At 39.7% G+C, this 12,118-nt stretch overlaps 1 protein-coding gene across 4 annotated transcripts in view; it reads right to left on the bottom strand.

Moving 5' to 3' along the window:
* Positions 1–5,366: 5,366 nt before the first annotated feature.
* Positions 5,367–12,118, bottom strand: part of kdrl (kinase insert domain receptor like) — a 56,548-nt gene continuing 49,796 nt past the window's right edge. For all 4 annotated transcript variants that reach the window (XM_022196665.2, XM_051954926.1, XM_022196667.2 and 1 more), the window contains exons 29-30: positions 11,770–11,870; positions 5,367–8,180 (exon numbers count right to left, since the gene is read on the bottom strand). In XM_022196665.2, the coding sequence (XP_022052357.2) occupies positions 7,997–8,180; positions 11,770–11,870 (285 nt within the window). In that variant the 3' untranslated portion in view covers positions 5,367–7,996. The remainder of the gene's footprint in view (positions 8,181–11,769; positions 11,871–12,118) is intronic.

Raw genomic sequence — 12,118 nt, 5'->3', positions numbered from 1 at the left:
TGGACTATGTGAGTATTTGAAGCAACACAATGATGCATGCTTGACTCAAATGAAACCACAGAGTCCATTTTATTTATTAAATACAGGAGGTTCAACTATGTGACTCATTTATGGAGCAACATTTGTTAGTGGGATCAGTTTATTGCTGGTTTTTGGGTGTTCATGGGATTAGTTTAGAATGAAAACAGAGAAATATCACAAAATTGTCCTTTAACAAATACGCGCTTTCACCACCTGTTACTACCTATGAAAGCTCTGTGATGTTGTTAAACTTTCAAGAACTTTAGAGTCACTTCAGGAAATTAAAAAGTGACGTTTTATTGTGGTTGAGTCACCCACATGTTCTGCATTACTTGGATCAGTATTTAAAGAAAGTCTTTTACTGCATCTCTGAACTTCTCTTTCTAAGAAAGCAGCAGGAAACTTGTGTTATTGATCTGAATTTAAATTTGACAAGCTGGCATGCCAGCGGTGGAAAGTAGAAAAAGTGCACAGTGTTTGCTTTATTCATAGCATGTGTTACCCTTCTGTCACTCTATTTTCTTACTGACTGGAAACAGAAGACGGATATAAATCAGATAAGAGCAGGACTTCTGGTCATCTCCTGCTCCCATGTGGTTCTGTGAAAGCAGGAGGTGCACAGATTTGTCTGATAGTGAATTTACGGACTTCAACTTGCCTCCAGAGTCCTCACAGTGTAGGGAAACCGGCTCGCTGACTCCCTCTTTGTTCAGCTCCCTGGCAGGAGGTGAAGCTGTATAAAGTTCTGCTGCTCCAGGAGGCCCTGGGAAAAACGCTGCACCACAGTGGCACAATTAATGTGAACATGGTGGAGTAATTTTGGGGTTTCTAAGAAATTTCTTGTGTAGTCGTGGTGCTCCTGTTGCGGCAGCTTTTGATGAACTTATTATTTGTTGAGGCCAAATGTGGGACACGACATTTCATGTTTGCTGACACGAGCAGTTTGTAGATGTGCGGTGGCTGGCACTCCGCACTGCTTTCATCCACGCTGCACTACATCCATCTGCAGTGGAATTATGTGGCTAAAGTTGTCATAAATCTTTCATGAATGAAATCCCAAATAGTTTTTTCCTTGGGATCACTGCTGTGCCACCCAGAATGGGTAGTTTGTTTTTAGGTTTTCATCTTTTGGAATGTTTTACTGGCAAAATGTGTTCTTCTGCTCCCACAATAATTCAAGTGTTGATCCAGACTGACAGAGCTCAGCAACTATCAGATGGGTTGATATGAAGTTTCACGTTCTCCTGAAGATCATCCCTGACGACTTCAGTAATCTGTTGACAGCTTCCTGAGGGTTGAGGTTTTGTCTTATCTGGTGAAATATCTCAAATTGTGCTTGATGTGCTGCCACACAGTAGATAAATCCTCTGACTGTCTTTGAGGTTCCAACTTGAGGTTTTTGTAGTTTGTGTTTTTTGATAATGAAGGTGTAAAGAGAGACAAAAGCACAAACCCTCTTGATAGTTAAAGACTTGACCTCCACATTTCAATCACACTTTATCCAAATGTGCCACTTTCATCATCCTGACGTCCCCGTATCTACTACATGTGACATTTAATGAACCTGCTGCTGATCTGTTGTTTGTTTTTTACCTTCACCCTTTGATAAACAGTCTTTATTTAGCTCCACATGTTGTTGGCTTTTTACTAGCCTTGTTAAAGGTGGACTAAAGTTAGGTGGTTTAAAGGAACAGTATCCGGCTCATTGTTCCGCATGTAGGTGAGAGGCGCAGCTCTGCTATACCCTCCATTCACCTTCATGGGCAGGGGTCTGGGAACAGCATTGTGTTTTTATAGAGAAGGGGTTCACTTTTTTTTTCCTCTGGTATGATGGCACAGTTTGGTCTACGGCAGGGGTGTCAAACTCAGTTCCTGGAGGGCCACTATCCTGCATGTTTTAGATGTTTCCCTCTTCCAACACACCTGATTCAAATGATCAGCTTATCATCAAGCTCAGCAGAAGCCTGATAATGAGCCTGATCATTTGAATCAGCTGTGTTGGAAGAGGGAAACATCTAAAACATGCAGGATAGTGGCCCTCCAGGAACGGATCTTGACACCCCTGGTCTACGGCCTTGACATGGTGTAAGATCAGATCTCAAGCTGCATCACAGATGTTTTTTGGCACAGTTTGTTGGTTCTCTGAATTAACAGCTCTTTTTTTTCAGTGATTAATGGAGTGTTTGCTGCTCTGTTTGCTTTGGGAAGCGGATGCTGGACATGATCGAGGCAGGAGGAGGAGGTTATGAATGCAATTGTTAAATAAGGGAAACAAAAACAGACTGCACAGTGGGTGCAACGCAAACTGGACATTAATCAACATTACAGCATCTATTTTTTAAATGATTTTCTTATCTGACTGCAGGCTTGAAGCTCTCAGGGCGTCATATGTTGTACAGATTGTAAAGCTGTGAGTCCTGATTTTTTTTTTTTTTCAACTTTAGCGGGAATAATTCAAGACAGACGTCACTTTATTCTTATAGGAGTTTAGCGAGAGACAAAACACTTTTCATTATTTTTCCCATTCCACCTCTACTCATATCCTGCACTTAGGTTTTCTGATGAGAGATTTATGTTCTCGCGTGTTTCATTACTGATACTTCTTATCTCACAACAATGTGGGGAAGTTATCGAGGTCACAGTGCCGCAAATGCAGTGAGACACTAAATTGGAATCCCACCTGGTGATATTTTTTCACAATTTTTTCAAACCATATGACAATTTCCCTAAAAAAGTAACACCGCTGCTGGTATATTTATGGGTTTGGTGACAGAAATATTTTTATTGTACAATATTTTTGTTGACTCAGTGCAACTTTGTCCCATTTAGGTAAAAAGAAATCAGACAAATCTGATTGTGGTGGACAATAGCCTGGATAAAGGGAGGTTATGTTACACAGTGTCCTCTTTTTGTTGGTGAACTCTGTATTCTTTCACAGGCATTTTCTGTGCTAAAACAATGAAATCCTGTTGACTGGAGCCACTCAATTATGTTCATTTGCACCTTATAGACGATAAAAACATCCACAAGTCACATTCCTTGAGTCTAAATATATTGATCATGATCCAAACAAGTAGACAAAATGCACAAAGTTTCCTTGAAGTGAAAAATCCCAGCTTCAGTTCTGCATTTTTAGAGACTCAAGCATACGTTATAAACAAGTGAAGGTGTTGAACAACCTGTTGCGACACTTCGCCACATATGTGTTCTTCCTCTAAGTGTGAGTCTGGCACAAACTGCAAGATAATTCTCACTTTCCATCCCCATTTCTTTCATGATTTATTCACTTCTAATTTATACAATGTAAAAGGGAGTGTGTGCAGATCAGAAAGACTCTCAGAAAACAATGGCTGCTTGAGTCTCTGAAACTGGAGTGAAAGCTGTATTGTAAGCACAACTTCGACTGTGAAGGACACTGGAATATTTTGTCCTCAACATCTTGAGCTGATATTTATTTTTTAGCATGAATGAAAGATTAGTTTAATAAAATCTCTGTCGATCTTTCACTGAGAGGCAAAGCAGCTCTCAGGAAACAATCCTCATACTTGTGCCTGCATGGAAAAACACTGTGAAGGTGCAAAGACACAAGACAGAAAAAAAAACAACATGACAGTGAAGAAAACCCTCCCCAACCCTCCAACATCCTTCCCTTGTTTGTTTGTATCTGGTACTCTGGAAGTAGTCCACGTTGGAGGTTGTTGTCATGCATCGGGGTGTAAAGTTGGGCGCTCACTTAGACACAGTAAATCCTGTGAGGACAAGCAGGGACAGCCGAGGGTCCCCACCGGCACGCCCAGTGTCCAGGAGCTGCCATAGGAAGCCCGGTGTGTGGTGTCCTCCGGTCGTGACCAGGATGATTAAGAGTTCCTTCCTTTCCCGCTCACAAGGGGCTTTGTCCCGGTGAACAGACAGGCTGCCGGCACCTCGTCCTGGCAAGGAAGTGAGTCCGTCCAATGAGCATTAGAGGGGCCCAACGCTGACGGCACATTCCAGTCCAAACAAACCTCTTCATTAAAGTTTGAGATGTCAAATGGGAAAAAACGAGGAAGCATTTAATTCGGTGAATCAACACGGGTTGAGTCAAGAATAGCCTGAAGTCTCCTGTTGTGTCACAGATTCCCATCATGGAGGTGGAGACCCTCCAGAGAGGTCGTCAGATAAATCTGAGGGGTCATGAGGTGATTAAGAGGAAATAAGGCAAATAAACATTTCTGTTACACGAAGTCTTTGTACTTTTCCATGTTTTCTTTTTTTAACCATTTAGTTGTCCTTGTGTAAAAATGAATAGTTTCACTTTTTAGGCCTGTAAAAGTATTTAGGTGAATCAATCTGTAAACCTTTGCTTGTGACAGTGATGATAAATGTGCCCAAGGAAACTTCTGACTGCTTTGCTCACGCCAGCGGTTCACAATCTCTTTGACCTCTGACTCTTTGGAGTGAAGCAACAGCTTCTACATGGGAACCTTCGTCACTCCAGTGCAAACATTAATCATTAGCAGCTCAATCAAAAACTAATTTTCTCTCTGAGACAGTCTTACAGATAAAGCAGAAGAAAATATCCAGCATATCACAAAAATAAATGTTTAAAATGACAAGAAAAACCATAAAAGGCATGTTTTAATCATTGGATCCCTTGGGATTTCCCGACTCACAGGCTGGGAAATACTGGCTTATGATTCACTTCACTAACCTCAATAATATCATTTATGCTGCGTGTCTTCTTTTGCAGCAAGCGGTCTTATAAAACCTCCTTTGGGAGATTACATTTTCTGTGACATATTGAGAAAAGACAGAAGCGTGTGCATTGGCCTCATAACTTGTAGTTCAGTGCATTCAAGAAGATAACATTTTTTACTTTTTGTCTCATTGAAGCTTAATTTTGTTGGAGCAAAATTTCACAGTCCAAAGCTACATACAGAAATGTACACAATTCAGTGAAGCTTTCAGCTGAGTTATTGTTGATTAAAGTTAAGAAAAATGACAACATGCTGACACAGCCACGCTCGTAGCATCGTGGCAATAAAGTGGTGTATTGAACAAATGTGACTTTTGACCAGATGATGGCACCAGATGGAAAGTGGGGAGACCGACAAAGTTCACAAAAACCACAAATGTCAGCATCAAACTGCAAAGCAGTCTAGTTTCACTCTGAGCCTCTAACGTCAGCGTTGTGGCGGTGCTAGAGGAGAAGTCAAAGGAGCAACAAAACCATTAAGATTCATCCTCTGGGAATCATAAATGTCTTTGCAAATTTCCTCCAGCCACTCTGCAGTCTGGTGCCTGCTGAGAGCGAACAAATGTGTTTTCCTCATACAAGTATTTCATGGAAATATGAGACAAGACTGTTTGTAATGTATAAATATAGATCTTTATTCATTTATTTACTTCATATGTTCAGTTAACAGTGTTGGGAACATTAAAACTGCATCAACAGCAGCCAGGAGGAAGCTTTGAGCTGCTGCAGGGACGAACACTTGTGGTTGTTTGTAAAGAAATGCAATAAAATCCAACATCCAAATAACTCTTTGCAGTCGGGGGAAATCTTTGAATGTTACTGTGACAGCAGAAAATAACCGTTCATATGAAGCTGGAAATGTATGAGTGAATTATATAAACACAATCCGTTAAATGAAAGCAGTACATTGATGGTGTTAGGCCGGCAAGAAATAATACAACAAATACCACAAATGTTAATTTTCCTACTATGTAGCTTACTACAGGTAAGAGTTAAATACAAACAAAAAATAAATTCTTTGTAACATGTGACCCTCAATACTGTTTCATAATATACCTTTGAAATACAAAAACTTATACTTGACATCGGCTCAGTTTTCCCAGACATGGATTAGGCTTCAACTCTCTTCGGTGTCCGGTGAATATTTCTTTTAGTGTCGGACTTGACTTAACCCTCCTGTTGTCCTCATCTATCGGCACCAAAAAATATTGTTTCCTTGTCTGGAAAAAAATAAATAAATCCGAAAATTCAGCAAAAAAAATCCCCCAAATTTCTGAAAATTTGCAAAACCTTCAGGAAGAAAATTCAAATAATTCCTTAAAAGTTTTCCTCAAATTTGGCAACAAAAAAAAATCTTGTCAATATTTTCAAAAAATTAGTAAAAAGTGATTTATATATATATATATATATATATATATATATATATATATATATAAGACTTCTACTATTTTCTTTAAGAACACTCACCAAAAAAAATCTGTTTTTTGGTGAGTGTTCTTAAAGAAACATTTTTAACATTTCTTTTGTCCACCAAAAAATGTTCAAAAAATTCCTAAACATGTTGAAAATGTAGACATCAAAAGTTTCACTGTGAAAATATATATTTTTCCCCACATTTTCAAACTGTGAAACGGTTCTATTTGACCCGCAGGACAACACGACGGTTAATGCACATCTGGGAAACTGCCTGAAAAAGTATCAGTGCATTATCAATTCTTCTCCACATAAACAAAAATTTGGTCACTAACAAAACTGACTCCTTTGGAAACGCACCAGTTCAAAATATCCACTTTGCACTGCCTGACAAATATTGTTTCTTTAGTGGTAAAAAAACAAAACAAAACACACACACAAGCTAGCTGTGTTTCTACAGAACGAGTGCTAATACCAGCCAGACTGAAGGTTCTGCTTAGTAAATCTTATTTTTCGAATAAACTGCTCAACGTGGAGGTTTTACATGTTGAATAATGTAACTGAGTCAGAACGGGTTGTGCTAACGTCACACACGTAGAGACTCTGAAACTCGCACTGCAAGCTTCACTAGCACAACAAAAAGGACGGAGAAGATCCCACTCAGCTTTTTCTGCAGAATCAGATTCGCTCAGCTTTTACGATCAGTGATTACAGCAGCACAAACAGCATATAAGTCTGGAATTAAACACCGGAGTATTACGTGTCGGCATCAGGAAGACTGAGCTGGAAAATGCTTTGGTTAACTTTTACATAAGAGTCTAAACAGAGGTGGAGGACTACGTGGCAGTGTTTACAATCTCTATAAATACACAGGTCATTTATTTAACTAGTGCGTTCTGATTAAACTGTTCCTATGAAGTCTTCTTTCATGTTTCTAACTAAATCTGTACATAAAGAAAATACACAAATCTGGTTTCCCGCTAACTTTGAGTTTTTACCAAAGACGACTCAACACCCGACTGGGACAGGAGGAGGACTGAACATTAGCAGTAAGTCATGGTTGAGCTGTAATGTTAAATCTGTTCTGTTTCCCCCAATAACATCTGATTTTCCAAAACTTAAGAAACCTTAAACATCCGTTCAGTCCAGAGTCCTCCTCTCCTCTCCTCTCACTCTGGGTCAGCCTGAGTTACTGAGCTGGATTCTTTTTTATGAAGTCAGATTACAAATAACAGAGTTTTAGCATTAATATTTCTTTTTTTTCATCTTCATTTTGCTTTGAGCAAAAATTAACGATCACACAGACAGATGCAGCCACATTACAATTTTTCTTTGACTTTTCCTCCATAAATGAATTTGCAGTTTTCACTTTTTCAATAAAATTGAAATATACTCAAACAGCCTCTCCTGGATGTTTCTCTTTATCATCAAAGGTTTGTTCAGATCTGTGGTATAGCTGGAGTCATTGCGGTTTGTTTCACAGTAGATCAAAGAAATACCTGAGCCTGTTTTTAACTGTTTGACATCACAGTGAATGTGGAACGGACCAGCAGCATGGACGTGAGCCTACGTCTGAAAACTGGAAAGGAATCAACGCTCAGCAGGTTTCCTTGTGTTGCACAGCAGACGCTCCAGAAGCTGGAAGATGCAAAGGTTACAGTCAAGCTAATCCATGAGCGTCTTTTCTAAACACTTGAAGAGGGAATCTCATGTTTCCCTTTCAAACGTTGCCACAGAACGGTCTGCAGATAAGAGTCAAAACAGAGGAGAACAAAGCAAAGGCCTTGAGGCTGTCAGTCTCACGGTCTCTGGGGGTGAAGCAGGAGGTTACACAGGAGGGGTGGAGTAGCGAACCACGGAGTTGTAGTCGGGCGGCGGGCTGTGACACTCCAGGTTGGCATCCAGAGCTGAGTCATCCAGACTTAAGTCTAAAGGAGGAACCGAGGATGGATACTTCTCCTTCTCTGTGTCACTCAGCACAGACTCTTTACTCTTACTCACCGCCTTCATCCTGAAAACACAAAGACAGACAACTTAACTATGGCAGGCATCTTAGGCCTCCACCTTCTGAACCTCAAACACCATTTATCAGAGCTAGAAGCTGTAAAAACAACAGGAATTGTTACATTTGCAACTATTCAATGGGTTTTGAACTTCTCATCTGTGATTTGCCATTCTGCTGGAAAATTTAAACATCTTACATTTAAAATTGTGATATTTCATTAAAATTACATTATTTTACATGTCTCATTTAAATATTTTTCTAAAATGAATGGTCGGCATCGATCATATTCTGCAAAAAACGAAAAATTTTATCCTTCTTGGAGCAATTGAGAAGCCAGAAATGACTTGGCTGTAACCAACAATCACATAACAGAAATGTACAGATTTTTTGGATGAACTGCAGGCTGTGTTTACACAGAAGAGATTGGAATTAAAAATGTAAGTAGTGAAATATCCATAGTATGTAGAGTAACTTTTTTTCCCCAGCATTGGTAACACACGTAGACACTTCAGAAATGTAGATGCTAATTCCACATTTTTTATATTTTTTGTAAAGTAAATAATCAAAGATGTTCAAATTTTTGTCGTTTCTTTTTTATGTTTTATGGAAATTTAATTATATCATACTGCACAAAAACATGTTTGAGCTCTGTGTAATTCCAACCAGGGTTGTGCCGTTTCCATACATTTGCAGGATTTTATATTGCAGTGGAAAAATATGCGCAAGGTCAAAAATATGACAAGAGCAAAAATGGCCAGAAACTAATGGGGGATCAGAGGGTTAAAATACATAGTTTTAAAAGTTTGCAAACCTAAAAACATACAAAAAAATAAAAAATCATGGGCTCAAGAACAACAACAATTTAGAGCAATGCTGCTCTATTTATCTTTCATGATGACAATTTCTAATAATAGCTAGACTTAAGGGAAACAGTCGATTAGTACAGAAAAACATTCATCACATTTTTTGCTAATTTAAAAATTTGGAAAATGATTTTCAAAGTAAAATTTTCTTGCTTCCTCTTCTCAAACGTAAGGATTCAATTCTTTTCTCTGGTTTAAACCAATGTGAAGTGAATATTCTTTGGGTAAATGGACAAAATAAGAGATTTATGCAATGTCACATTGGCTTTGGGTCTCTGACATTTTATAGACAAAACATTATGATAATCATTAGCTGGGCTCCTCTGCTAATTTGTCTGTCCATGAAAACAGAGCTGCAGCTGTGTCAGTGGATAAACATAGTCAGGCCTCTAGGCCTTCTAGGAACAGAATCTTCTAGTTGTAAAATACACAGAAAAACAAAAAACAGACATAATAAATTATTTTGTCATGACAAGATGATCAGCTGACATCCTGACCAACAAGTCAAAGGACTAAAAACGCTTTTGTCCTCAATGTTCACAAAATATTTTAACCTCTTTGCAAAGACTTCATAGCATTTTATCATCTATGAAATCATTCTGATTGCATTAATTTTACTTGAGGAAATGTGACATTCAGGGTGAATATCAGTGCCTTAACAAGCTGTGAACTTTAATATTTTGTGCGTAATGTAAAGTTTTCTCTTTCCTGACAAGTTTGTTTTTCTTCAGGACAACTAGAATTGGTCGCTCTCACAACAGAGGGCTGTTTTGATATTCTTTGATTTAGAAAATGCCCCTTGTGAAGCCGCACAATCACACCGACCTTCCCTCATTCATGTATGATGTAATCAATCATCCTGAGCTTTTCTGCTTCATTTGATGCCCAGAATATGAGTAATTGCCTGTTATTGTCTCGGACGTTGCTAAGGGTTTCCAGGGCTCCTCTGTCGGGGCTAAAGGGTCAGTGCCCAGCAGGGGGAAGGGACGCCGCTGTACTGGAATGTCGCGCTAATGAAGAAACTACCTGGTAAACCAGGCATCAGAATAGTTAACAATGGTACAGTGTTGTCTTGCCAATACCAGGAACAGGGTGCAGGGGACAATTGAACTGCAGGAAACAAAATGAGTCAGGGGAAAGAAATCACTTCATCCTCAGCTGGAACACTTACCAGAATTATTGTGTTTTTTAAAATCATTTTAAAAGCAAAATGTCAAAAAAAGAAAGCAGCCCAAGTGTGAATATTAGCTTAGTTTTTCTTGTCTGGGATGAAGTGCTGCACAAAACAGGACTTTGCTTTTGTTGTGGATTGTAATTACAACAACTGTGCCTCTTAAAAATCTACTGCATAACGCTGAGGCAGGTTCCCTGGACATTACTGTCCTATCAGCTCTGATCATATTTGTTCTATCGGCAGAGAAGCGAGTCCAGAGGAGCAGTTAGGCCTGGAGGAGCATCAGGTGGGCCGTTATACAAAAGAATTACAGCAGGGGAGGCCCTTTAAAACCATCATAAGTTCAAAGGTGGCAGTGAATAAGCAGTTGCCTGGCAAGGAAGTTCTTCCCTTAAAATACAGATCATTCCCTGGATGCCTGGGCTGATTCTTTCTGCCATGCTGAGGCCCTGATGGGATGAGCAGACCTGCAGCGAGTCCTCCACTCTCGATTTTGAGATCTAAAGGACACCGTGAGCGGGTGGGCTTGAGTTTGGTGAGCTGTAAATGAATTACAGAGCTTCAGAGCGTGTTGTGTCTCATAAGGTACTTTCCCAGCACTTGTTTACATCTTCAGTCTTAATCATTTATAAGCGCTTTTATGTTGTTTTTCACGAGATTTAAGTTTTGCGTCTTTCCCTCTTCAACTTAACAGAGATTTGGAAAATTTGCTCTGGGACAATTTACTTCACTGCTGTTCCTCCTTTAAATGCTTTGAGTGCAAGCCACAATACTTTGAAGGAGTATTAAAAGTTGCTACTGTGCAGGGAGCAGCAGAAGAATGAGAAAAGGTTTAAAGTGTAATTACTGAGTTCAGGGGTATGACCCTGTAAATTAACCCTGCCACTGAGCTGCTATAAAATTCACATGTAAGCCTCAAGACACCTACAGAGAGCCTCATAAGGAAAAAGATTTACAGAAATCTCTCCCTCATACTTTATTTTTTCCTTGAATAACCTCTAAAATGAAACCACATTGTCTCTGTGTTTTCCTCCTTTCCAGACTTTTCAACATCCACATCTTAAAGTCATCAAAGATCTGCACGATTTTGGAGGAAGGACGTTGTCTACGTCACTCCTTTCAGATTATGTGTATTTGTTGCTTAGCGCTGCATTAAAGCAGACAGCCATGACTCATAAGTTAAGCCAGTCTGGGAGGTATCTCATTCAGGACCCTCTTGAAACAAACAAAGACTTTTTAGTGTTTTCTCTTAAAACAGCCAAACCTCACTCTGCTTTGTGTCGAGTCCTTCAGTTTGTCACCTTCAAGCTTTCTTCCCTCCCACTCCTCCTTTGTGCTGCTGTTCCTCACGCACGGTGTCCTCAGACCAAAGGGAAAACTAGCCGCTGACTTCTTTTTAAGGCAGTAGAAGCTCTGCGTTTGTGTGTTGTATGACAGTTATAGGGTCTACATTCCAGCACAGCGGGGAGCGTTTCCATGCAGGTACTTTGCAGCGTGTTTGTGTGTGTTGGTTTGTCTTTGGCAGGACATGTGGAGGAGTGCTGTGCAGCGTACGTACGCCAGAGCCATGATGCTCAGAGGTCGGCCTGCCAGTGATTCGAAGCGCATCAGTGTCTTCATGTTGTCAGAAGAAAGCCCCATCCCGCTGTCCGACTGACCCTGATGAGTGGAGGCACAAACAGAGGGTGAATTATTAACCCACCACACCACAAAACCTGCCACAAAGGTGTGTTATTTTCCAAAAACTGTCAAAATTACACCATTTATCAGAGCCAGAAATATTTTTAAAAAATGAAAAAAATCATTGAATTTTTAATGTTCTGACGGTTAGTAAATGAATCATCTGTGACACGCAGCTCTGTTGGGAAAATGAATCAAATTTATGCCTGAAAACATGACATTCTATA

The sequence above is a fragment of the Acanthochromis polyacanthus genome, chromosome 10 (genome assembly GCF_021347895.1).
Source record: "Acanthochromis polyacanthus isolate Apoly-LR-REF ecotype Palm Island chromosome 10, KAUST_Apoly_ChrSc, whole genome shotgun sequence".
NCBI classification, from domain to species: Eukaryota; Metazoa; Chordata; class Actinopteri; family Pomacentridae; genus Acanthochromis; species Acanthochromis polyacanthus.
This window is presented reverse-complemented; position numbering and strand designations above follow the sequence as displayed.